The sequence below is a fragment of the Globicephala melas genome, chromosome 19, assembly GCF_963455315.2.
Source record: "Globicephala melas chromosome 19, mGloMel1.2, whole genome shotgun sequence".
In the NCBI taxonomy this organism is placed as follows: Eukaryota; Metazoa; Chordata; class Mammalia; order Artiodactyla; family Delphinidae; genus Globicephala; species Globicephala melas.
In genome coordinates, this window is record NC_083332.1 from 35,874,422 (window position 1) to 35,901,207 (window position 26,786).

At 50.6% G+C, this 26,786-nt stretch overlaps 2 protein-coding genes across 5 annotated transcripts in view; one reads left to right on the plus strand and one right to left on the minus strand.

Moving 5' to 3' along the window:
• Positions 1-1,157: 1,157 nt before the first annotated feature.
• On the plus strand, positions 1,158-21,444 carry USB1 (U6 snRNA biogenesis phosphodiesterase 1). 4 transcript variants are annotated; one of them, XM_060289680.2, is made up of 7 exons: positions 1,158-1,219; positions 2,448-2,614; positions 4,377-4,560; positions 15,199-15,252; positions 17,543-17,648; positions 19,201-19,284; positions 20,338-21,444. In XM_060289680.2, the coding sequence occupies exons 2-7, from the start codon at positions 2,503-2,505 to the stop codon at positions 20,440-20,442; spliced, it is 645 nt and encodes a 214-aa protein (XP_060145663.1). In that variant the 5' UTR covers positions 1,158-1,219; positions 2,448-2,502; the 3' UTR covers positions 20,443-21,444. The 4 variants fall into 4 exon arrangements, 3 of the variants coding, with proteins under 3 accessions (XP_060145663.1, XP_030703798.1, XP_069900457.1); XR_009560157.1 differs by lacking the exon at positions 1,158-1,219 and adding an exon at positions 1,424-1,586 and having other exon boundaries at positions 18,454-19,284; positions 20,338-20,403; XM_030847938.3 differs by lacking the exon at positions 1,158-1,219 and adding an exon at positions 1,424-1,586.
• Positions 3,937-26,786, minus strand: part of CFAP20 (cilia and flagella associated protein 20) — a 108,719-nt gene continuing 85,869 nt past the window's right edge. Inside the window, exons 13-18 of the mRNA XM_060289681.2 lie at positions 21,092-25,084; positions 18,709-20,708; positions 17,194-17,339; positions 15,547-17,084; positions 14,680-14,835; positions 3,937-5,425 (exon numbers count right to left, since the gene is read on the minus strand). The gene's annotated coding sequence lies outside the window, so the exon portion shown is untranslated. The remainder of the gene's footprint in view (positions 5,426-14,679; positions 14,836-15,546; positions 17,085-17,193; positions 17,340-18,708; positions 20,709-21,091; positions 25,085-26,786) is intronic.

A 26,786-nucleotide genomic window follows, 5' to 3' on the forward strand; every position in this document is an offset into this window, starting at 1 on the left:
GAGAGACTAGGGTGAGGGCAGCAAGCGGAGGCCCCCACCTGAGCCCCACCCCAGCCCTTCCTCTTCCCTGGGAAACCGAATGAAAGCCGATCACCTCCCTGCCGGCAATGCCCGCCGGCCCAGCTGGGCTGCCTCCTGTCAGCCCTCGCCGGGAATGGACAGGCCGCTGCGGCCCGAGGGCCGGCCCCGCAGGCGACTGGGCCCTAAAAAGGCCCCAGGGCTGCAGGCTTGGCCCGGGAGACAGCTGCGCGTCGAGGTCGGCCTGGGCCGCCCAGGAGCTCAGGAGGCCGCAGGGTCGGGCTGGAGGGAGTGGAGGGGCGGCCGGGCCGGCTGGGGAAGGGGTGCGGCGGGCGCGGGAGGGGCGCCCAGCCGCGGCCCCGGGCGCCCAGCCGCTCACCTGCTCCAGGCCGCCCGCGGGGTCAGGCTCAGGGCGAGTGGCCACCAGCTGCTCTCTCAGCCGCCCCTTTATTCCGACTCCATCCGCGGCAGCGCGGCCTACGCGCTCTGCCAATCCCCGGCCTCGCGTAGCGGCGGCGTCCGGCTCGGGGGCGGGAACGGGCTAGCGGCGGCCGGAACCGAGGAAGCGACGTGCGCGGCCGGGATAGCGGGGCCGGGGCGGAGGAGCGCTGGGAGGGCGGGCGGACGGACCGATGGCCTTGCAGAAACCGGCGGACAGGCGGGCGGCGCGGGGGCCAGGGAGGCGGGGCCGGGGGGAGGAGCGGCAGCCTGGGTGGCGGCGGCAGCGGGAGTAGCGGGCGGCGTGGAGCGAGGCCGCCCCCTGCCGGGGACCCCGCGGCCGGGCCGGGTCGGACAGCCGCGCGCGCCGGGCCGGCTCTCCAGTCGCTCGGCCGGCACGCCTCAGCTGATCCAGGGAGGGCGCTCTGTTTCTGACCACCCTACTCGGCCATAAGGGTGGGAGCTCCCAGGACCCAGTCCCCGGTCCGACCCCTGAACCTGAGAGGAGGGGCCTCCTAGACTCTGAACTTCTGGAACTGACCCGCCTCTGACTGTTCAGCTCGCTCTTAGGGGATGGGACCCCGGAGCTCGTACTTTGGGCCTGCTTGAGGAAGAGGCCCCGGGACCTCTGACCCCGCCCGGACGGCGAGGGCAAGGGTGAGGGCACTAGACTCCGATGGGTCTAATGCGCTGACCTCTGACCCAGGGACCATCTGCTGCTGGGAGGTCCCGAGCTGCTGCAGACCGAGCAGCGGACAGAGAGGTCAGAGCCGAGAGCGATCTGTTTAATGGGCACACTGAGGATGGCGGTTCCGGGAGGGTCCAGGTAGTGGTCAAGGCGCGGCGAGCCAGCAAGCGTAGTCTAGGTGGGTAGCCTCTTGGCTCGAGTCCTGCCGGGCCCCGCCCCAGACCCCGCCCTGAGGCGGTGCTAATCCGGGCCCCGCCCCCTGGAGAGCACTTCCGGCGCAGAGGAATTCCGGGTGTGGTTCGACTGCTGGCGGGCCGGCTGTGCCCTAGCGAAGGGGGTCCCCCATGAGTGCGGCGCCCCTGGTGGGCTACAGCAGCAGCGGCTCCGAGGATGAGGCTGAGGCCGGGGCCCGGGTCCGGCCGGGGACTAGAGGCTGCAGTCGGTGAGGAGCGAGGAAGACTTTCTGGGGAGGGTGCGGGTTGGCACCCGGACCGGACCCGAGCTTTGGGGTGGTTGGGGAGGGTGCCGGGCTGCTCGCAAGGGAAGGAAAAGGGGCACCGGGGGAAAGGAGGATCCGGAGGACAGCCTTGGACAAAGCCCCGGAGTGCCCCCACCCGGCTGGGCCAAGATTAGGAGGCAGGAAACGTGGGCTCGGGTCCAGCCTCCGCCGCTGGCCCACTCGTCTCCCGGCGCGCACCGCTGTACCACCCTAGGTCTGCTTCCTCATTTGGAGAGTGTTTTCCTTTATCCAGTATGTATTCATTGAGCACCCTCTCTGCGCCAGGCTCGGGACTGGGGACTCAGCAGTGAGCAAAACCATCCAAGTCTCCTACTTTGTGGAGCTTCAGTTCTTAATTGCCAAGCCTGGTGCATCCTGAGTGCTTTTCAAGCAGTGTCCCGGTTCATCTCACAATAGCCCTATCAGGTTGCAGTGCACTGTACAGATGAGGAAACTGAGGCCCACAGTGACTTGCCCAAGTCCACGGAGCTAGGAAGTGTCCTTCCAGCTGAGGCCTGTCCAGTTAGGGCATGTGACCTCTGAACCACATATTGCCACTTGCCCCGTTGTTAACCATGGGGACCACGTTCCCTGCTAAAGTCTGCCTCCGCGAGCCGTTGGGAGACCCCAAAGAGACAGTGTTGGGGAAAGAGCTTTGTGGTTATCTAGAAGCTGCTTACAGCTCCTGGTGAGAAATAGACACGCAGACTCACCTGGTACAAGGTGTTACAACTTTCATTGTGTGTACAGAGGTAGAGAATGCTAAGAGGCTAAATGTGCTTGATTTCTTCTTTTCTCTTGCAGGGGCCAGAGCCCCCTTCCCAGCCAGAAGTTGCCAGTACCCGACAGTGTGCTGGACATGTTCCCAGGCACCGAGGAGAGGCCTGAGGATGATAGCACAAAACATGGGGGCCGGGTGCGCACCTTTCCCCATGAGCGGGGCAACTGGGCCACCCACGTCTATGTACCATGTGAGTAACGCATGACAGGCACGTGGCTGACACTGACAGGTGCCCCTTATGGGAGGAAGCTGGCCCCAACAAGGAGGAAGAAGCCAGAAACCTCTGACACTGGTGGTGGGAAAGAGATTAACTCAACAGAGAGAGAACAAGTTTCAAAAACTAGGGAATTTTTCTGTTAACTTGGTTTCAGGTTTTCTGGCCTTTGTTTTTACAGTGGGATGTAGTTGATTATCAATGTTGTGATAGTTTCAGGTGTACAGCAAAGTGATTCAGTTGTACATATACATTTATCTATTCTTTTTCAAATTCTTTTCCCATTTAGGTTGTTACATAATATTGAGCAGAGTTCCCTGTGCTGTACAGTTCAGTTTTGAATTCGTTGCCTGAAATATTTTTTACTAACCCTGTGTATACTGTTCTCCCTGCTCATGAGGATGTGACCAAGGGAGGGTCTAGGGCAGAGTGTCAAGGCCATCCCAGACTGCAGCTGTAGCTGGTACTTTATTTCAAAGAGGGATGTCGGTGTGCTGGCCTCCAGTCCCACCCCACCCTAGCCCTAATGAGTGAGTGGCAGGCAGAAAATGCCCAGGGTTCAGAGTCTGACCTCACTCCAGTACCCACTGCTCTGTGTGCCCTTTAGTAAGTTGCTGACTTCTCAGAGCCTCAGTCTCCTCTAAAATGGGGATAGTAGTAATACCTATCCTCTAGGACTTTTGTGAAGATTAAATCAGATAATCTATGTCAAGTTCTTAGCATGATACACGGAGAATGTGGTGGCTCTTATTACATTGTGTTAGATCAGGTAAACTCTTGGAACCTCCATTTCCCCATCCACAGAATGAGAATGATTCTCTCTACTGCATACTCTACAGGGCACTTGAGCAAATCCAGTAAGTTATTAGTTGTGAGCAGACTATTAACCATGCAGCTCTAGTCACATGTTTGGTTAAAAAAAGTGAATAATCTGTGAAAATACAGTGGTGGTCCTTGTTGCATTCTTTGTCTTTATGAACGATCAGGAGATTCTAAATGTCTGATTAAAAAAATGAACTGTTTCTGATTATGGGTTACTGTGGAGCTGTAATTATGGGCTTGATTTATGTAATGAGAGGAAGGCTGTCCAACATGTAGTGTTGTATGGAGAAAGCCAATGGAAGAACTGGTATGCCCTCATCTTTTTTAACAAATAAGATATATACGTTAGTACATGCACTGAGAAAAGGCTGGGGAAATAGGCATCACATTTGACAGCCTTTATCTCTAGGGTAGTATCTTGAAAGTGGGCTGTATGTGCCTGGGGACGGGATCAAGATGATCCATTAGAGAGAAAAGTATTAAAACCTTTTAATGTGTTTCTCTTTATCTCATCTTTTAAAATTTCTGTTGTTCCAAGTGTGCATTTTATAACACACACAATTTTGCAGTGTAGCACATGTTTGTAATTTAGAAATAAATACACATTTATTGTGGGTATGTGGGCAAGCTTGGTTGACTAAGGGCCTGTGCAATCACAGTAGTTTGGAGACCACTGCTGTACGTGGTAGGATATCAGGGGCCCCTACTTTCTCTGTCACATATTTCTTTTCTCACTTGAATTCTTTTCAAAGAGCATGTATGTGTTACTTCTGTAGCCATAAATGCATATTAAAGTATTATTCGAAATACATAGACATAGGCTACTCTCAAAAGCCTTTCTCCGCCTTCTGGGCTTCATCCAGCCATGCCGCCCTGGCTAAGAGAATGGCCCACCCTCTCCACTCCTCCCCTCCAGATGAAGCCCCGGAGGAGTTCCTGGACCTGCTTGACGTGCTGCTGCCCCATGCACAGACATACGTCCCCCGGCTGGTAAGGATGGAGGCCTTCCACCTCAGCCTGTCCCAGAGCGTGGTTCTGCGCCATCACTGGATCCTCCCCTTCGTGCAGGCTCTGAAAGACCGCGTGGCCTCCTTCCAGAGGTGAGTGCCCAGTGCTTCCCTCTGCCCCTCATCTCCCTCCCCTTCAAGGCTCCTCTTCCTGTCCTGAGCTCTTGTGGGGATGGACCTGTGGGATGCACTACCCCTTCAAGCAGGCAAACCTAAAGGTTAGCACACCGAACATCTCCCAGAGCCGCCTGCTGCGCGCTTCATCCCATGTGCCCTTGGGCGTGCCACGTAAGCTCTGGAAGCCTCCGAGCCTTACCTGTGTGCGGGTCAGGGGAGTGGTGGTGGCTCCCTCAGAGGGGGACTTGTGAGAGTGAATGAGATCACGCATACCCTCAACGTGGCACTTGGCGAACGATCAGAGCTCACCCCCACTCTGGTTTTATCTGCCAGCCTAGGCTTCTTTTCCCTTGACTATTTCATACCTCTTCTTTCCACTAGAAATGCCCCTCCTTCGAGACTTGGCCAGATCAAAGCACTGCTCCTTCACTGAGGCTGTCCCAATTGGTATCTCCTCCAGAATTCTTCAGGCCCAGGGACCCTGCTGTCCTGTGCTTGTCTACACCCCAGTGCTTGTTCCACTCATCCTCATATCCATACTCAGTCATCCCCATGTCCCATCTCCCGCTTGGAGCCCAAGTTCCTGCAGGCCAGGAATGCGGCTGCTCTCTGAATTACCCCACAGCTTTTGTCCAGGTGCTTTGCTCACTATAGGCATCAAATGGGTGTTTGTTGAATCACTGAGCAGGAGAGAGAGAGCCCAGAAATCCTCCTCTGGATCCTCTGAATGTTGGTTCCAGTAGGAGCCTAAGAAGCCATCCAGGTGGTGGTTTTCTACTCCTGGTCTTATCTGCAGAGTCCTTTCTTCTGATGAGGTGTTACACAGATCCCTGATGTGTAGCTGGGTAAGAGAGATAAAAACAGAAGTCTTTTAGCCAAAGCCCCACCCTCGCAGTTCAGGAGGCCCGAGGCCCAGGAATTCCATAGAACTACTCTGCCCCATTGGAGGACTGCCCATTTTGTGTAGCCCCTACTCGGGGCCAGAGGAGGAAGGGATTTGCTCCAATTCAGTCAGTTAGCCAGCGACTCAGGACTAAAACTCATCTCTCTCCCTAATCCAGCCCCCATCCCTCTTTTTATTGAGTCATGTATGTTAGTCAGGACCCTCTTGATCGCCGGTGCCAGAAATCCAACCAAAAGTGGCTTAAACAGGGGGAATTTATAGGCTGGTGTAACTAAAATGTTTAGAGGTAGCACTGGCTTCATACATGGGACCGGGAGACGTCAGATGGCAGCAAGTCCTTTCCCCTTCTACATGAGAATGCTTCAGTTATCCTGCTTCTAGCTGGGTCCCTGGATAAAGGTAGAATGCCAGATGTGTTCTTGGGCCACGTCACTTATGGTAAAAATGACTTATGAGCACGTCATGTCTGGGCTGGGAAGACTGTGAGTGAACTAAGCCCCTCCTGGGAAACCATGGCTTGGGCCTCCCTGCATGCGGTGGTTCCCTACCTAGGCAGGTCCCTTGCTGGGCCTCTGGAAACTTTGCGCAAGGGCTATTACAAGAGGTATTGCTCCCCAGGGTGGCTGGGGTGGGTGGATATAGCTTGTTCTCTTGCTCATTTAGGGAACAGCCCCTGGACCACTGGGTTGGCCCTCCCTGGTGCTGCCCTGCTGGTGCAGTGTTTCCTAGCCTGTATCCTGAAGGAAGCTGGGCCGGGTGGCCTCTTCAGGTTTGACTGGTTGAGCCTAAGATGACCAAGAGTGGGTAGTGCACCTTTGATTCTATGGCTGTGACTGAGGGAATGCTATGCTCTGATTGTCCAGGCCTGTCAAGTACACACCCCTGGGTGGGGGCAGGTTGACCACTCTACCAGCACAAAATGGGAGAGCAGTCCTCCTATATAAGATCACCAGGAGAAAGGGTGTTGGTTGATGTATTAGTCAGGGTTCTCCAGAGAAACAGAATCAATAAGATGTATACAGATACACATAAGAGGAGATTTGTTATAGGTATTGGCTTATGTGGTTATGGAGGCCAAGAAGTCCACTGTCTGCCATCTGCAAGGAGAGAACCAGGAAAGCAGGTGGTGTAATTCAGTTTGATTCCAAAGTCCTAAAAATCAGGGGGCTGATGGTGTTAAGTCCTGGTGTGAGCCTGAAAGCCTGAGTACCAGCACGCCAGTGTCAGAGGGCAGGAGAAGATGGACGTCTCAGCTCAAGCAGAGAGGGGGAGTTTGTCCTTCCTCTGCCTTTTTGTTCTATTCAGACCCTCAACAGATTGGATGATGCCCACCCACCCACATTGCGGAGGGCCGTTTGCTTTACTCAGTTCACCAATTCAAATGCTAGTCTTTCCAGAAACACTCTCACAGACAAACCCAAACATAATGTTTCACCAGCTATCTGGGCATCCCTTAGCCCAGTCAAGAGGACACATAAAATTAACCATCTCAAGTCCACCCCTTATCAACTTGACACATATGCATCTTCTTAAACCATACTTAATCTCTAAATTAAGACCACAACAAGGTCATAATTCTGCCTAACATGATACAACGTCCAGTGTACATCTGAAAATGCATTAATCCCTTCCCCAGAAGAGGAGGTAATCTTGGGCGATACTTTTTACTCTTCTAAAAGCCCATAACTTGAATACTATGATGTAAAATTAACAATACTTGAATACTAGTATAAAGTCACTACATATTATGGTACATGGTAAGGGAATAAGAGAAGAAAACAGATATCTGCTCAACATATGTACAGGCAAACCTTGTTTTATCATGCTTCACATATACTGCATTTTTTACAAACTGAAGGTTTGTGACAACTCTGCATTGAGCAAATCTGTCAGTGCCATTTTTCCAACAACAGTTGCTCACTTTGTGTCTGTCACACTTTGGTAATTCTTGCAATATTTCAAGCTTTTTCATTATTGTTACATTTATTGTAGTGATCTGTGATCAGTGATCGTTGATGTTACTATTGTAATTGTTTTGGGGCGCCGGGAGCCACACCCATATAAGAGGGCAAACTTAATTGATAAATATGTTTGTTCTGACTGCTCCACCAACCTACCATTACCCCACATCTCTCTCCCTCCCCTTGGGCCTCCCTATTCCCTGAGATACAACAATGTTGAAATTAATAACCCTACAGCGGCCACTAAGTATTCAGGTGAAAGAAAGAGTCACACATCTCTCACTTTAAATCAAAAGCCAAAAATGATTAAGCCTAGTGAGGAAAGGCATGTCAAAAGCAGAGGTAGGCTGAAAGCTGCTAGGTCTCTTGTCCCAGTTAGCCAGGTTGTGAATGCAAAGGAAAAGTTCTCGAACAAAATTGAAAGTGCTACTCCAGTAAACACAAGAATGATAAGAAAGCGTTTCGCTGGTTTGGGGGAAGTTTTAGTGGTCTGGATAGATGATCAAACCAGCCACAACATTCCCTTAGGGCAAAGCCTAATTCAGAGCAAGGCCCTAACCCTCTTCAATTCTCTGAAGGCTGAGAGAAGTGAGGAAGCTACAGAAGAAGAGTTTGGAGCTAGCAGAGGTTGGTTCATGAGGTTTAAGGAAAGAAGCCATTTCTATAACATAAAAGCGTGAGGTGAAGCAGCAAGTGCTGATGTAGAAGCTGCAGCAACTTATCCAGAAGATCTAGCTGAGATAATTCATGAAGGTGGCTACACTAAACAATTGATTTTCAATATATGAAGCAGCCTTCTATTGGAAGAAGATGCCATCTAGGACTTTCATAGCCAGAGAGGAGTCAGTGTCTGGCTTCACAGCTTCAAAGGACAGGCTTACTCTCTCGTTAGGGGCTGATACAGCTGGTGACTTTAAATTGAAGCCAATGCTCACTAGCTATTTCAAAAATCCTAGGGCCCTTAAGAATTATGTTAGGTCTACTCTGTTTGTGCTCTATAAATGGAACAACAAAGCCTGGATGACAGCACATCTGTTGACAGCATGGTTTACTGACTATTTTAAGCCCACTGTTGAGACATACTGCTTAGAAAAAAAAAGATTCTTTTTAAAATATTACTGCTTATTGACAATGTACCTGGTAACCCAAGAGCTCTGATGGAGATGTACAATGAGATCAATGTTGTTTTCATGCTGCTAACACAACATCAGTTCTGCAGCCCATGGATCAAGGAGTAATTTCAACTTTCAAGTCTTATTACTTACAAGTCTTATTATTTAAGAAATACATTTCATCAGGTTGTAGCTGCCATAGATAGTGATTCCTCTGATGGATCTGGGCAGTCATTTGAAAACCTTCTGGAAAGGATTCACCATTCTAGATGCCATTAAGAACAATTGTGATTCATGGGAAGAGGTCAAAATATCAACATACACAGGAGTTTGGAAGAAGTTGATTCCAACCCTCATGGATGACTTTGAAGGTCTCAGGACTTCACTGGAGGAAGTAATTGCAGATGTGATGGAAACAGCAAGAGAGCTAGAATTAGAAGTGAAGACTCAAGATGTGACTGAACTGCTGCCATCTTGTGATAGAACTTTAACAGATGAGTTGCTTCTTATGGATGAGCAAAAGAGTGACTTCTTGAGATGCAGTCTACTCCTGGTAAAGATGTTGTGAAGATTGTTAAAATGACAACAAAAGATTTAGAATATTCCGTAAACTTAGTTGATAAAGCAGTGGCAGGGTTTGAGAGGATTGACTCCAATTTTGAAAGAAGTTCTGTGGGTAAAATGCTATCAAACAGCATTGCATTGCATGCTACAGAGAAATTATTCATAAAAGGAAGAATTGATCGATGTGGCAAACTTCATCGTTTGCCTTATTGTCGTCTTATTTTAAGGAACTGCCATCGCCACCCAGTCTTCAGCAACCACCACCTTGACCAGTCAGCAGCCACCTACATCGAGGCCGGATCCTCCACCGGCAGAGATGATGACTCACTGAAGGCTCAAATGATGGTTAGCATTTTTTAGCGATAAAGTATTTTAAAAATAAGGTATGTACATTGTTTCTTTAGACATAATGGCTTTGTTTAATAGACTACAGTGTAGTATAAACGTAACTTTTATATGCACTGGGAAGCCAGAAAATTGTGTGACTCACTTTACTGTGGGGCTCTGGATCCAAATCTGCAATGTCCCTGAGGTGTCCTGTGTATATATACTCGCAGATGTATTCATAACAAAGTAAGGAGGAAATACTCATGACGATTATAGCCCTCATTTTTGTAACTGGTCACATGGTCGTAGCTGATATTTACAACTACCTTCCACTACCTAGCTCTCTGTTCCCTTTGCCTTCAGCAAGCACCTCAGATGGTTGTGGTTCTTTACCTGGGGTAGTGACCCAAATCTTCATTCCCGAAGGGTCTGGGCCATTACTAATCCTGCCTGGATTAGGTTGTTGTAGTTTTCCTTGGCCTGAAATCAGTAGGCATGGTAATACTAAAAGATGCCCTAACAGATCTCCTGTATTCCAGATATCCTCTTCCATATCTCCATTGTGGAGTAGTAGTCCAGTTTCCCCTCGGTAGTCAGGATCAATGACCCCAGCCAACACTGTAACTCTTTTGTCTGTTGATTCAAAGGTACAGGAGCCCAGAGTGGCAAGTCTCAACTTCCAGTTCAGTGGAAGCACTACATCTCCTGGTGGAAGCATTCCTCCCTCGGAACTAAGACCTCTGGGCTAGCAGAGCATGAACTTGTGGGAACAGGAAGCAAACGTTTTGCTAATGCATCACTAGGGCAATGGTGAGTGGTACCACTCCCATTTCTACCCCTTGACTCCTGGCCCCGTGAATCCTGGCTACAAGAGAAACAGCACCATATGTGGCTGCTGATTCAGAGCAGATACAGATACTGTGGGTTCTGTTCCAGAATAAAATAGAGTGAATGACACGAAGTTTTTGGTTTCCCAATGCACATAAAAGTTATGTCTATAAAGTGTGCGATAGCATTATGTTTAAAAAAAAAAAGGTACATACCTTATTTCAAAACTACTTTATCCTTCATCTCAAAGGGGATATCTCGATATGCCCCACACCATTGGACCTCTAGACATTTCACTGAGGTAGAAGGCCCTGAATTTTAGTTGGATTTATTTCCCACCCTCTGACACACAAATGTCTTAGCAATAAGTCTAGAGTAGTTGCCACTTCCTGCTCATTAGGTCCAGTCAACATAATGTCATCAATGTACTGGAGCAGTGTGATATCTAGTGGAAGGGAAAGGTGAGCAAACCCTCTATAGTAAATTAGGACGTAGGGCTGGAGGGTGCTATAGCCCTGAGGTAGGACAGTGAAGGTGCATTGCTGGCCTGAAAGTAAACTGCTTCTGGTCCTTATGGACAGGGATGGAGGGAAATGTATTTGCCAAATCAACAGCTGCAAACCAGGAACCAGGGGATGTGTTAATTTGCTCAAGTAATGAAACCACATCTGGAAGAGCCACCACCTCCGATCATCAGTTTATGATCATCCACTGTCATCTTCCACGATCCGTCTGTCTTCTGCCCAGACAGAACGGGGGTTGAATGGAGATGTGGGAGTCGCCACCCCTGCATCTCTCAAGTCCTTGATGGTGGCGCTGATCTCTGCAGTCCCTCCAGGGATGCGGTATTGCTTTTCATTTCCCATTTTCCTAGGTAGAGGCAGCCCTAATAGCTTGCACTTGGCCTTTCCCACCGTAATAGCCCTCACTCCACAGGTGAGAGAATCAGTGTGGGGATTCTGCCTGTTGCTGAGTATGTCTATTCCAATTATACATTCTGGAACTGCAGAAATAACCACAGGATGGGTTTGGGGACCCGCTGGGCCCACTGTGAGATGGACCTGAGCTACAACTCCACTGATCACCTGACCTCCATTAACCCCTACTCCGAGTGATGAGCCACAGTGACATTTTGGGTCTCCAGGAGTTCGTGTCATTTCAGAGCCAATGTCCAGTAGTTCCCCAAAGGCTGGTTATTTCCTTTTCCCCAGTGCGCAGTTACCCTGGTAAAATGGCATAGGTCCCTTTGGGGAAGGCTGGGAGAAAGATTAACAGTATAAATTTGTAGTAATGTACCGGGGTCCTTCCTCAAGGGGACCCGACTTCCCCTTCATTCAAGCGGCTCTGGGTCTGTGAACTGGCTCCATTCTGGGAATTGAGGGGCCATGACTCTGCCTTTATGATTCAAGTTAGACTTTGGCTCACCTGGCCTAGAACTTTCCTGCTTATACAGATGAAGGAAGAATTTGGTAGGCTTCCTATCTATGTCACTTCTAGAAACAGTCAACACCCTGTGTCTGCACAAGTCAGACTTCTGATTGCTGCTTCGACTCTGCTGTCCTTTACGGTAACTACGCCCACCTTGCGGGCCAGGTATCTCCAGTTCACTCACTGTGGGCCACCTTTTGGTCCGTGTTTCAGCCACCTAACCAAACAGACGCCTTTCCAACTCCCGGAGCTGCAGCATTACATGCCGAATCTCCGCTTAGCAAGCCCATATCCGTAAATTCAGCCTGATCCCACTTTTGATCCTTCTGTCGTTGCCCCGCACCTTTTTTTTTTTTTTTAATATTCACTTATTTTTATTTTTGGCCGTGTCGGGTCTTAGTCGCGGCATGCAGGATCTTTCATTGTGGTGCACGGGCTTCTCTCTAGTTGTGGCACGCAGGTTCCAGAGCATGTGGGCTCTGTAGTTGCGGCACACAGGCTCTCTAGTTGTGGCGTTCAGGTTCAGTAGCCCTGCGGCATGTGGGATCCTAATTTCCTGACCAGGGATTGAACCCGCGTCCCCTGCACTGGAAGGCGGATTCTTAACCACTGGACCACCAGGGAAGTCCCACCCCACACCTTTAATATCCATTCCCACACACGTCCCCTGGATTTCTGCTTGTATATGTTAGGAAACTCAAATAGTTCTGGAGTGTAGCACATCTCCTCGTGGGCCACACATGGTACCTCACCTTTAGGGGGTCTGCTGGGACTTGAGTCTAGTTATAGGTCTAGAAGCAAAGAGGGGTGTTGGAGGTGGGTCCTGAGGGGACTCAGCATTTTCTTGGCATCTGCCTCAGGGGAGGCCATTACCATTTCCTCAGGCAATGCAGGGTTAATCCCCTCAAAGGTGGAAAGGTCCATAACACTAGGTGGGGGAGGACACTTCCACTGCATCGGAGAAGACTCATCAGAATTTAAGGGCTCGGGCATCCCTGGTGGTGCAGTGGTTAAGAATCCGCCTGCAAATGCAGGGGACACGGGTTCAAGCCCTGGCCCGGGAATATCCCACATGCCGTGGAGCAACTAAGCCTGTGTGCCACAACTACTGAGCCTGTGCTCTAGAGCCCGCGAGCCACAACTACTGAAGCCTGTGCACCTAGAGCCCATGCTCTGCAACAGGAGAGGCCACCGCAATGAGAAGCCCACGCACCGCAAGGAAAAGTAGCCCCCACTCACCGCAACTAGAGAAAGCCTGCACGCAGCAACGAAGACCCAATGCAGCCAAAAATAAAATAAAGTAAATTAAAAAAAAAAAAGAATTTAAGGGCTCAATATGCCGAGCTTCATCAGAGTTTCCCACAAGTCCCCATACTTTCCCAATCAGTGCCCTCACTGTAACTGTAAAATCCTGCTTGTTTGAGGAGTTCAACTTGTGTTATAATTCAGCAAATGGCAGGATAAGGTTCCAGATTTGATTTTCAGCAATTTCAGCCCTGCAGCTACAGGGAATCAAGGTCTCCTTTAGGGCACACGAGAAGCTCTTACGTCCTTTATGCTTGAGTTGGGAATTCAATACCCTGAGCTCATCTTTTCATTTCACCACTTTGTCCAGCAACATTAGGAGCAGCCAACCAACATCATTATATTCCTTAGTTTTCCAAAAATGTTCGCAAGTAGCATATAGGGTCACTCAGCTCCTTGCTTCTAATAAATGGCTGATGAGTGGTATCAAGGAAGACATTTTCACATCTCCAGAAACAGTCCGTGCAGCCTATCAGTGCTCTCTTTACTACTGGAGATAACAGTCATTAGCATCTTTGAATCGAATCAGATTAGAGAGCGAATTCCAGAAACCCCAGAACCAATTCAGAAAACTCATCCTTAAAATTCTGTTCCTGTAGAACCATTCTCAGTGCCAACACCTGTATTAGGGTTCCCCAGAAAAACAGAACCAACAGGATAGAGAGAGTAAATAGAGATAGGAGGAAGTGCACTGTAGGAATTGGTTCACGCAGTTATGAAGGTCAGGTCCCAAATCTGCCAACAGCAAGCTGGGGAACCAGGAAAGCCAGTGGTGTCATTCAGCATGAGTCCAAAGGCCTGAGCACCGGGGAGGGGTGGGGGGACCGGTGGCGTAATGACTGATATGAGCCTGAAAGCCTAAGAACCAAGGACCCCAACGTCCAAGGGCAGGGGAAGCTGGATGTCCCAGTTCCAGCAGAGAGAGCGTGCATTTGCCCTTCCTCTGCCTTTCTGTTCTATTCTGAAAAGTAGGATGATGCCCACCCACACCGGAGAGGGCAATTTGCTCCACTCAGTTCACCAATTCAAATGCTAATCTTTCTGGAAACACCCTCACAGACACCCCAGAAATAATGTTTTACCAGCTATCTGGGCAACCCTTAGTCCAGTCAAGTCAATGCATAAAATTACCCTTTATAGTTGGGTGCAAACGCCCCATGTCCACCCCAGGACATCTGGCAGGTACTCTACACTTAACCGAGCTCCTGCTGCTTCTATCACCCCTTACATTTTCCCCAGAAGGGATGCACTAGGAGGCTGAAGGCTGACAGGAAAGCCAAAAGTTAACTGACTTCGTGCCCTCGGACAAGTTGTGAGATTCTAACCGGCAAGCTGGGTTGTTGTGTTCCCTCAGATGAGGGTGAGAGCTTGGCCTGGAGCCTGTAAAATGAGTGTTTCCTGTAATGGGATTTGCCAAGTTGGTCCAGGAAGGGCAGGAAGCCAGTTTGTTCCCTGAGATCACCTGGTGTCCCAGAGAACACAGGCGGAACCAGCCAGGGTCAGAGCACTTACCTGGCAGAATTTGATGGTCCCCGTGTAACTGATCTGAGAGGTGGGTGACGGTATTTCTGCGGCAATCTCACACCAACAGAGACCCCTCACTAAAGCATCAGGTGAGAGCAAGGGCTCTGGAATCAGGCAGATTGAAGCTCAAATTGTGACTCACCAAATTCAGCCTCACCAAGCTTCAGTTTCTGTGTCTGTAAAATGGGTGTCATTATAGCACCTGCCTCGCAGAGTTGTATGAGGATCCCCAAGCTCAGCCCAGGCACACGGAAATGTTCTTGTTGCTTAGACTGGATCAGAATTGGTTTTTGTTAACCTGCAAAGAAAAAAACTGGCTCTTAAGTGATCTATTATCACCGGCCTAATGACTTTCTCAGTTCCCATCAGTAAAGCTGGGGTAGTCGCAAATCGCTTATTGGAATCAGCTGCTCTTAATAAAGTAAAATTTTTGCTGGCATCTGAGTCAAGCTATGTGTTACCTGGACTGGGTGATTATTTAAGGTCTTGCCCAGCTCTAATATTTTAGGGTTCAGTTTACCACCTGTATAATAGGGTGACAATACTAAATGTGAAATGAGTTAACTGAATTTTCAAAGTGATGTTTTTTAATATACACTATTTTCTCTGATTTTTTTCCTTATTATTCTTCCTGAAATGTGGTCCTTCTTCTAAATTTCAGATTCTGCTTTACTGCCGACCGGGTAAAGATTTACACCAATCAAGAGAAGACCAGGTGGGTCTCCCCACTCTGCCCCCAGTTGTTTCCAGAAGAGGATTCTTTGGAGTAAAGACTTGAGGAGGCCTTGTCTCTCTCAATTTTTTGTTTGTTTGTGTTTTAACTGGCCCTATGACTACAAGGGCAACTGTTCCCAAATCTGAACCTTTCATTAAGAAAAATAACTCAGGGAGCATGGGAGGAGGAGCAGAGGGAGAGAACAACATCTTGGTTTAGTGGGAAAAGTCTGAGACTCAAAGAAAACCTGGGTGCCTGACCAGCTCTGCCTGCAATTTAACGTTGAGCTCATACCTTCAACCTCTGTGACCTGCCATTTCCAAGCTGTCACATCATCCATCACATCCTGTCCCATTTCCAAGCATCCATCATTGGGCAGTTGTGAAGCTCAGATGAACAAAACAAGTTTTATAAAAGCATTCAAGGATGAGATGAACATAAGAAGAAACTGTTGTTATCAAGGCTTCAAAGCAAGCCTCCCTGTCAGATCCACTCACTGGATCTGAGCTGCCTTCTGCTCTCAGCACCTCTGAGAAGAGTACTCATTCGCTCATTCATTCATTCATTCTATGCTGCACAAACTTGTTAAACACCTCCCGGTGCCAGGCACTTGCTGTACACTACAGATCAGCAGTGAAAAGGTCGGCATAGTCTCTGCTCTGTGGGATCTCACATTCTGCAGGGGAGACAGACAATAAACAAGGAAATGAGATCGTTAATAACTATCGTGTGAAACGATAGTCTGGAGCAAGTGGCCGAGGAGGGCGCTAGCAAGGTGGCATTTGATGGCGACATGAGGACAAGAAGGAATCAGCCTTGGGAAGAGCTACCCCAGGAGCCTCCAAGCAGAGGACACAGCCAAGGAGGTGACTGAGGAGGAAAGAGCCTGGCATGTTGGAGGAGGCCAGTGAAGCAGAACTTGGGGAGCACGTGGGAGAGTGTGAGGAGATGAGTCAGGCAGGGTTAACTCCCGCAGGGCCTTCAAGGTCAAGGTCAGGAGTTTGGATTTTCAGTGTCACAGAAGCCATCGGAGGGATCTAAGCAGAGACGTGATCCGATTTACGTTTGTAAACGTCAGTCCGGCCCTATCTTGTCTGTGTCTGTGGCTCCTGAGTGGAGAAAAGATCTAAAAGAGCAAGGTTGGATGCAGGGAGAGCAGACAGGAGACAGGTGAGGCGCCAGTGGTGGCCTGGCTTAGGGCGATGGCAGTGGAAGAGCCAAGAAGCAGACACATTCCCGATATACTGGAGGTAGAATCAACTGGAGTTACCAGTGGGTTGGGTCTGTGCACAGTAAGGGGAAGAATCAAAGTAGATTCCTGGGTTTGGGGTTTGAACAGCTAGGTAAATATAGACAAATGGCCCCGTTGTCTGTGATGGGAAACACCTGTGGGAGGAAGATGAGAAGTTCTGCTTTGTACCTGGTGTATTTTGCCGCCTGTGAGACCCCCGGGTGGAAGAGTCGCACACACAAGTGGGTATACAGGAGAGGTGCCAGCCGGAGATAGAAATGTGGGAGCCATCGGGCTGTGTGATACTGAAAGCAGGGCTGGGTGAGATCAGCCTGCGGGGGAGGGCAGGCGTCGCCGGCTCTGCAGCCCCTGACCATTTAGAGGCTGGAAAGGAGAGAGCGGCAGAGGAGACTGGACAGGAGGCCAGAGGTGGGGTCACACCAGGACTGTGTGGTGGGTGGTCTCTTGGAAGCCAAGAGAAAAAAGGGCTTCAGGGAGGGAGGAGTCAAGTATCTGAGTTCAGGAACACAGGTGGTTGGCAGCTTTGACGGGAGCGGTTCCTGGCCGAGTGGACTGAAGATGGGCGGGGAGGCGTGAGAGACTGCCGAGGGAAACAAATCGTCAGAACGCGCGTTTTACCGGGCAGGGGATGGGGGCTGGCTGAGGGTGTGGGTTCAAGGGAGGGGTTTTAGAGATTAGAGGGTGCTTACGGGAGGGAGAGGGAAGTGCCAGAGAGGGAAGCCCTGGAGAAAGAGTCCGACATGGGAGCTAGGCCGGCAAGCCTGGGCGCCACAGCCTGGGGGTCCGTAGCCTTGGCAGCAGCAGATGAAGACGGCCCTGCTAGGGCTCTTAGACCCTGGGGAAGGAGGGGGGATGTGCGATTAGAGCCAGGGAAGGATGGAGAGCCAGCTCGGAGAGCAGGGAAACGAACTGAACTCACGGCCCAGACCTCCCTCCCTCCCGGCTTTCCTCTGTCGCATCCTCTGCCCCCTCGAGGATGGTTTCTGTTCTCAGGCTGCGTCTCATGCCCGTGTGGTCTCCACCTCTGTCTCCCCCCAGGACCTTTGTTGGACTCGAGGTCACCTCGGGACACACCCAATTCCTGGACCTGGTTTCAGAGGTGGACAGGGTCATGGAGGAGTTTGACCTCACCACTTTCTACCAGGTAATCAGCAGCGTCTTTTTCTCTCCACTGACCCATCTCTAATAGGAATAAAATCAGTCTTAAAGAAACCCTTGTTAGAGGCAAACCGAAGAGCCCTCTAGAACTTGCCCGTGGGAAGTGTCCATTCGGCCAGCCCTCAGAGGACACACAACCCTGGAGAGTTGAGGGTCTGAGGTATAGTCGGATGCAGCCCAGCGGAGGTCCAACATTTCTTACAAATCTTCTGTTCTCTCTTCAATATGCATGAGATTTATGTCTTCTACTCTATAATGTATCCATGTTTATTTTTATATTTTTTAGGAAGTAGTTTTCCCCAATACTTTTTAGTCACGTTGACACTCCAGGTAGAGTTGCAGCTTCGCATACCTTCCTGTGCCTTCCTGTGCCTTGCCCCGTGCCCTCTAGGGGAACTTGAACTCCAAGTCGAATATCAAGGCTTTAAAGGGCCAGTGGTTTTGCTTGATATATTCTTTTAAAATCATGCTGAGAGATATAAGTATGAATTTGAGTGGAGATAATTTATAGTTTTATAATTTTAGACATTTTGGTTTTTGTTCATCTTAAAAAGTATGTCATCTCTTGAAATATTTTTGATCAGAAAACATTAAATCTGGGACGTGTGTTCTCTTCCACATTCCAGAGGTAATGACTCTCTATGATATGTAAAGGAGAGCCTCAGAACAGGACTGTCTTAGCTCAGGCGGCCATAACCAGATACCACAGACTGGATGACTTACACAATAGAAATTTACTTTCTCGGGCTTCCCTGGTGGCACAGTGGTTAAGAACCCACCTGCCAATGCAGGGGACACGGGTTCAAGCCCTGGTCCGGGAAGATCCCACATGCCGCAGAGCAACAGAGCCCGAGCGCCACAGCCATTGAAGCCCGCGTGCTTAGAGCCTGGGCTCCGCAACAAGAGAAGCCACCGCGATGAGAAGCCCGCGCACTGCAACGAAGGGTAGCCCCCACTTGCTGCAACTAGAGGAAGCCCGTGCACAGCAACAAAGACCCAATGCAACCAAAACTAACTAAATAAATGATTTAAAAAAAGAAATTTACTTTCTCACAGTTCTGGAGGCTAGACGTCCAAAACCAAGGTGCCATCACGGTCAGTTTCTGTTGAGGCCTCTCTTCCTGGCTTGTAGATGGCCGTCTTCTCACTGTGTCCTCACATGATGGAAAGAGAGAGGAAGCAGCTCTCTGCCGTCTCTTATATGGGCACTAATCCCATCATGAGGGCCCCACCTTTAGGACCTCATCTAAACCTAATTACCTCCCAAAGGCCCCTTCTCCAAATACCATCACAGTGGGGGTTAAGGCTTCAATATATGAATTTGGGGGACACAATTCAGTCCATAGCAGGGACCAATCCAGGGCTATTTTATCTGTCTGTGGAGGGTGCTTGGGATCAACACTGAGGATCTAGTCTCCCATGAATCAGGTCAGGGATGCAGCAGGGATACCGTGACAACTCTGTCACAGAGCTGCTTTGATGTCTGCGCCTGCCACGACCTCCAGGTGACCGCCTGTCTCCCCGCCGTTCCTCTGCAGGACCCCTCATTCCACATCAGTCTGGCCTGGTGCGTGGGTGATGCACGTCTCCAGCTGGAAGGGCAGTGCCTGCGGGAACTACAGGTGAATTCCCAGGGCAGGAGCATGGAAGGTGCTGAACCCCAGAAGCTGGGGGATGGAGGGGAGCTGACAGGCGCTGAGGATTAGGCATGCAAACCTGAATCCTGGCATAGGAAGTAACTGGCATAGCCAGAGACCCCAACACCTTACCCTGCGCCTCACAGTGCAGTCCCAGACCACCTGGGAACTTATTAGCAACACTCACTCAAGCCCCAATCCAGATCTAAGAAATCAGAATTTAACAAGATCGCTAGGGATTTGTGTGCACGTTAAAATTTGAGAAGCCCTGCCCTAGAACACTAATCTGAGAGGATGCTGCGGGCCTCCCCTGAAGTCCTAGACCCTCACCCAGAGGTCAAAGGCTCGGGTGCTCCCAGGGGCCTGGCAGGTGCTGGAAATGAGTGAAACGCACCAGGTCTAAAGAACGTCCACCCTCACAGCCTTTCTCATATTGTGATAAGTAGGGGATATCTTTCACTTTCCCGTCAGTGCCCTCAGAGAAGCCGGTACTCACCCCTGGTGCAGGCAGCTGCCATGCAGGAATGTGGACCTCGTGTTGCAAGCACTTCTGTTTTTCAAGAGAAGCCAGAAATCTTAATTTTTGTGGGTAATCCCTCTATTTTCAAATGCTGGCAACCAATATGTATTTTTTAAGAAAACATTTTGCGAGCCAGACAACACATGTGCAGACGGGACACAGCCCGTGGGCCATCATCAAGTAGCCACATCTGCTCTTGGTCTAATCATTCTGGAGGCAGCAAGGAGCTCCGGTCTCAGGCTCCAGTAGACCCAGGTCCCAAGCCTGGTTTTATTGGATTCTGTGGTCCAGGGCTCTGAGCATCCATTTCCTTACCCGCAAAGTTGGGATGATAGGACTGACCTCACAAGACTGCAGAGCTGATTAGACAAGGTAACCTGGAGAGCCTGGCGCCTGCGTGGCCCTCAGCCTCCCCCGAACAGGCCTAACCTCTGAAGGATTTCAGTAGGCTGGCTTTGTTTGCAGTGCCCTCGGGGTCCCTGATTCCCCTTAACGTGATGGTCCTCTCCTGGTTTAAGGAAATCGTGGGTGAGTTTGAAGACTCCGAGACGTTGCTGCGTGCGCACGCCGAGCAGATCCGCTGCAAGTCTGGGAACAAATTCTTCTCGATGCCTCTGAAGTGAGCACCAGAGGCCCTCGTTGTCCTGGGCCCCGCCCTCTACAGCCAGGCAGAGATGGAGGAACCCACTCAGACTGATGGGGACGCTGCCAGTCCCACCACTGGGAGGCCCGGCCAAATGTGCAGCCGCTTCTGGTCCTCCCCGGGAGCTGGTTCTCTTTTGGCCCTTTTGGGGTTGCAGGTTGGGTGCTGCTGCGTTGCGATCATCCCCAGAAATCACCAGTAGAGGGCAGCCAGGGCTTCCTAGTTCTAGGTCTGTGGTGGTTATGCCTAAAACAAGACACAACAAAAGATGGGGGGTCACCTGGTGAGCCCACCCAGACTCAGCCTGAATCCCCACTGTAGTCCCTCCAACAAATGGCCCCTTCCCCACAGCTCCGTGGGCTGTCTGCATTTTGATGCCATTGGCCCCAGATGAGGAGTTTTGTAAGCCATCATGCCCTGGCTCATCTCTGCTCAAGCCTGACATAGCATGCTTCCACCGGCCTGTCATCCTCCCTCCTTGACACGGTGTCGCTTTTATTTATTTGTTTGTAGTCTCACCCCCTCCTATGCCAGCAGAGGCCATTTCAGGGCCAAGGCCCAGGGTGCTAATTTGTGGTTTAGCATCAGTTTTCTCCATTCCTTCCTCCCACTCACCCCCAGCCAGGTACCTGGGGAGACTTGAGCAGATGTTTCATCTTGGCCTGACTGGTGGCTTTAAGCCAGGCCTCCAACGCTCTGTGACCTCTGGCTTCCCATCAGCTTCCCAAAGAAGCAGAGAGGAGCCTTCACCAGGCAGAGTTCTCTTTCTCCTGCCTCCAGCTGCCTGCTGTGGCCTGCGGGCAACCCCAGGGGCTGCAGAGGAAAGGCCAGGGGCTGCACAGGGGTTTTTGTTCTTCTTCGAGCCCTCTCGGGGAGCAAAGTACCAGTTGCCATCTGATTTCTAGTGATGGAGGAAGAGACACTTTGATGTTTTAGCTTAAAATTAGGTTCAGCAAATAAAAATTGCAATTTTTATTCTGGATTTTGTTTTGGACCACTTCTTTTCAACTAGGTGCAAAGATGACTTTCCTCTGCCCCCATCTTCCCCAGCCTGCTTCACAGTTTGGCGGTGCTCTCGGGAGTCTCTGTTACGACGTCTAAGGTGGCTGGGAGAGGCCTTAGCGATGCCTCAGTACAGGGTCCCTCAGTACAGGGTGGGGTCACCTGGCCTGCCAGGCCTGCTGGCCAGAGGGTCGCACACACCACACCTAGACCAGGGCGTAAGCACAGACATTTAGACGCGATCCTGCTATAACACTTCTGAGTCCTTTCTAGGACCCTCTCAGCTGTTCCTCCCAAGAACCCATGAAAAGTAAACTGGGTTGGAATGATTATTCTGCTTTTCCAGAAAAGCAGGTTCCATGACTTGCCTGGGGTCACATGAGAAGTCAGGTAAGGCCCTAACCTCAATGCTGCCCTTTGCAGCCTGCCAGGCCTGCTCTCCCTACTCCACCCCGAGCCCCCAAGGGAAAGATGTGGGGAGAGGGGGCCTGTGGCTCTGGCCCCCACTGTGCCTCCCATCTGCGCTTCCTGAGGCCAGCTCCCCATCGCCATGCTGAGAGACCCAGGAGATCACACTCTGTGCCCTTCTTCCCCAAGCCCTCTGCATTGAGCTGCTGATTCAACTAGGACTGGCCAGTCAGTTCTTCTGGCTTTTGCGGTCACGCGGGCTGGAGAGGGAGAAGCCGGCCATCCTTCCTGGCAAATCTGTGCAGCCAGCACTTACTGGCACCTGCTCTGTGCCAGTCCCTGACCTGGGCAGTTGGGTGAATCAGACTCCTCTGGCCCTCTGGATACTCGCAGTGATGCGGGGGGATGGTGGTAGCAGACAGGGTGCAGAGAAGAATCCCCATCCCCAACCTTCGCACATCTCATACTGGGAGATACAAGTAAAGCCACCGAAATTCCTACAGGTTCCAACCTCAGGATGGAGGCAAGCCTCCAACAAGGCGGGTTCTGTGGGCACAGACCCCCTGATCTTCCTCATCAGGGACATGGAGCCTGCATCTCAGGCACTCGCTCTTCCTGGGAGGGGCCCCCATGTCATGTAGCATCACCATTAACAAACCCAGGAGGACAGACTGGCCGGCCAGGCCCCTGGGGGAAGATGTGGCACGGATGGAATTAGAGTACAGCGACTTTGATAAATGGGCCAAGATCAATAACCGGCTCTTCAAGAGAGGATGGAAGGTGGTGATAGAGGAAGGAAGCAGGAGATCCACCAAGCGGGGAGGGGCAGCAGGCGGCAGGGCTTGGCGGGCACCCAGACACTGAGAGTGCAGCTGGAGAGGGTGCGTTCACGGGCGCCGCGCTGACAGTGCAAGAGCAGCTGGGGCTCTTCCATAAGAGGAGATGTGCTCCGGAGACAGGAGGCAAGACCAGAGCAGGCTGGGGTCCACCCCTCGGCAGGCTGGCTCGGAATAAAGACACGCTCTCGAGGGGGATCTTATCACACCAGGGAGGGTGCAAAATCAACACATCTGGCCTCGGTGTCCTCAGATGTTCCCCGCAGGGCAGAGAAATCATCATCTCTCGGCCTGTTTGGCCCTTTTCCACCTGGCACTCTCCCTTGTCTCCACAGCCCTCTCCAGACCACCCCAGCTTTGTTTCCAAGGAAGCGGGAAATTACCTCGGCTTGTTTGTTTATTCCCTGTCTTGGTACCAGAAGCCCAGGGGGCCCGCAGGGGGCGCCAGGGGTGGGGGTGGGGTCTCTGGGCCTGGCTCCAGCCCACAGTGCCTTTCCTTTCCTGAGCGAGGGATCTCAGTCTCTACCTGAGCCAGAATCTGCCTTTAACAGATGAGGAGGCTAACCCAAAGAAGGGAGATAACTTGCTCAAGGTTGCCCAGTGAGTAAATTCGTGCTGGGCAGGAACCCCTGGCCTGGCTTCGGATCCAGAGCTGTTTGTATAACCTCTCACGCCACAGCAGGGTCTCAGAATGAAACTGTGCTGTGAAATGAGGTGTCTGGGCTTTAATTCAAAAGACTCCAGGAAAAAAAGCGGGGAGGTTAGGGGCTAGATGAAAAGATAGAGGTGAGATGGGGGTGGTGGTTTAGAGCTGGGTGACTGAGGCTACATTCAGTTAGATATACATATATCTAACTGAATCACTCTCCCCCTATTGCAATAGTCTTTCTGAATAAAATGTCTCTTTACTACTTTAACCTCTGTCCAGCTCTAGTTCTCTTGAACAGTTTTTGGTGCCATGATTCAGATCTGGATCAGAACCACCACTGAATCCTCAGATGCGACAGCCAGGCCTCACAGGGCACACCTACCTACACGTTTTGTCTCCGGTCTGCTTGCTGGTTTGGGGATCCAGTGGTGAGGCCGACTCCAAAACCCAGTGCTCTGGATAAATGTCCATTGACGCGGAATGAGGACAGATCTTGATTCTTAGGACTCAGAGTATACTCTAGAAACTGGGTTAGAGCCCTAGACAAGCCAAAGCCAGGCTAGAGTCCTGGGTTTCTCTGTAACAAGCTAGGTCAGAGTCCTAGGCTTTTCTGTTGGTACGAGGCTGGTCCCTGTAAGGGACAGGCTGGGTTAGAATCCCATGTTTTTCTGTTCGTACGTGTAAAGGCACTATTAGTCAAGAACATGGGGGCTTCTTAATCACCGGGAACTCTCCTCAGACTCCTGCTGGCCACATGCTTCTACGGCCCTAGTACTGTCTGCTTTTGTTGGCAAAACTTGACCACAAACTCTCTTAAGCTAACACAGCCCCTCTGGGGCTCCTGGGATCTGCTCAAATTAGTCCACCCAAGGGGAAGCCCTAGGGCAAAAGGGAACTAAAATTTCTGATGCACAGTGGTCCACTTTCTTCACTCGGTATGAAGAGGCCGAAAACAGCTAAATGATTCAAACCTCATTCAAACTATTGAAGTTCTTAAATAATGTCTTCAGAAAATGTTTTCTGGGACTTCCCTGGCGGCGTGGTGGTTAAGACTCTGCGCTCCCAATGCAGGGGGCCCAGGTTCGATCCCTGGTAGGGGAACTAGATCCCACATGCATGCCGCAACTAAGAGTTTACATGCCACAACTAAGGAGCCCGCCTGCCTGCCACAACTAAGGAGCCTGCAAGCCACAACTAAAGAAGCCCGCCTGCCGCAACTAAGACCCAGCGCAACCAAATAAATAAATATTTAAAAAGAAAATGTTTTCTGACCCAGGAAACCTAGACACCTTCATAGTGCCCCGGAGTTCCCCTCCCAGCTCTCCATGATATCTGTCCCTCTCTCCCAGAACGTCCTTCACCAGCGGCACCCCAGCCCCTCAACTCCCTGAAACTGTAAGGTTCTCCAGATCCCCACCTCTTGTAGATGAAGCTCAGGGTGTGGTTGTTACCCATTCTCAAGGGAGGCAAACAGAAAAGAGAACATTTAAACCTTGGTCTCTCTCAGAATTACATGCCATCATCAAGAAATTTCCTGGACTTCCCTGGTGGTCCAATGGTTAAGAATCCACCTTCCACGGGCTTCCCTGGTGGCACAGTGGTTGAGAGTCTGCCTGCCGAAGTAGGGGACACGGGTTCGTGCCCCGGTCCGGGAGGATCCCACATGCCGCGGAGCGGCTGGGCCCGTGAGCCATGGCCGCTGAGCCTGCGCATCCGGAGCCTGTGCTCTGCAACGAGAGAGGCCACAACAGTGAGAGGCCCGCGTACCACAAAAAAAAAAAAAAAAAAAAAAAGAATCCACCTTCCAATGCAGGGGACGTGGGTTCGATCCCTGGTTGGGGAACTAAGAACCCACGTGCCGCGGGACAATTAAGCCTATGTGCTCTAGAGCCCGCGTGCCACAACTAGAGAGCCCATGTGCGCAACTACCGAGCCCACGTGTTCTGAAGCCCGCGCACTGCAACTACTGAACCTGTAGAGAGAAGCCCACAACTAGACAGAAGCCCGGGCGCCACCATGAAGAACCCGCGTACTTCAAGGAATGATCCTGCGTGCCACAACTAAGACCCGATGCAGCCAAATTAATTAATAAGTTAATTTTAAAAAGAAAAGAATTTTCCTGAGTCCCGAATGAAAAAGGAAAGATTTCTTGAAGATTTATTCAGTCTTCAATTGAAGATTGTTCTGGGAGCATACTCTCCAGATTCCCCAATTTATGTCAACTTATCCACCTATTGGCTGGCCCTGGGGATACCTCCCTTTGGCTTGGAAAGGCCAAATGGAGCACCATCCCTGAAGACCCTCAAGGGTCTCAGATGACCCTGATTCTCATTGGAGAACGAAGGAAGTAAGAGGAAAGTTACCAGGAGCCATCCCTCGGGTCCCTCTCACCAAAACTGGCCGGCTGTGTATTCAAAATTGTAAACAGCAAAGAGATGAACTGTGGCTGACCATCACCATCAATTAGGAACAACAGGAAAGAGCATCTGGGGCTGGACCTGACCTCCCTAACAGCCTCTGCTCTGGCCACAAGCTTTGTACATGGCCTCAGACCAGAGCTTCATGACACGTTACAGAGAAATAATATTAACTGGCAAAATGCAAACATGTCTGAGCTCCAGACATTAGCCCAGCATTATGAAGATGTTATTTCCAGAAAATTGGAAAATACACAACACAAGCTTATGGCATTTCAGTTAAAAGAGCTAGAAGGACATGAAAATTTTAATCTATGGCAAGCTCCAAAATCACGGTCTCCTATGGATCAAGACCCTTGCTGAAATTGTAAGAAAAAAAGACATGGGTCTGGGAGTGGCCAGACCTCGAGAGGAGGGGAAGCCTACCGCTTAAGGTAGAAGTCGATCTTTCCATGCCCCTCCACAGGATTCCCCAATAGCACTGAAGGCCAGAAGGCGTTGAGAGGCTCTGCCCCATAATCCAAGATTAATCAGACAGGAAACGTTGAGCTCCCACTTGCAGTCCACGCACAACTCCCATTTGGATCATCAAAGCCCCCAATGGGCAAGGATGTTCATTAGTCCAGATCTGAGATTTATCAAAATCGTGAAACTCAGATTTGCCCTGGTGCCCAATCCCGGCCCTATCCTGTCTGCTGTTCCTCCCAACTCTCAATATTTCCCAGCCCTCAATTTGTGTTCGCATTGTTTAGGACTCCCCTTTATAAGGAATCCAGTACTTGTTTGCCTTCTCCTGGGATAACCAGTAATATACCTGGACTGTTACGCCCCAGGGATTGACTAAGGCTCCTACTTCCTTCTCACACACCCTGAATGCCAGTTTGAGGGACTTAAATTCCCAGGAGACTCCACTTTAATCCCGTATGCAGATGACCTCCTTCTATGTTCTGACAGTTAGGACAACTCCTTTTGGACGCTGAATACCTTTTTAAGGCATTCGCAAGAAAGAGCC

Coding starts and splice junctions, on each gene's coding strand:
- USB1 (XM_030847938.3), top strand. CDS start 1,489: ATGAGTGCGGCGCCCCTGGTGGGCTACAGCAGCAGCGGCTCCGAGGAT. Junction 1,587..2,447: donor GGGACTAGAGGCTGCAGTCG/GTGAGGAGCGAG, acceptor TTTCTCTTGCAG/GGGCCAGAGCCCCCTTCCCA. Junction 17,649..19,200: donor ACCTCACCACTTTCTACCAG/GTAATCAGCAGC, acceptor GTTCCTCTGCAG/GACCCCTCATTCCACATCAG.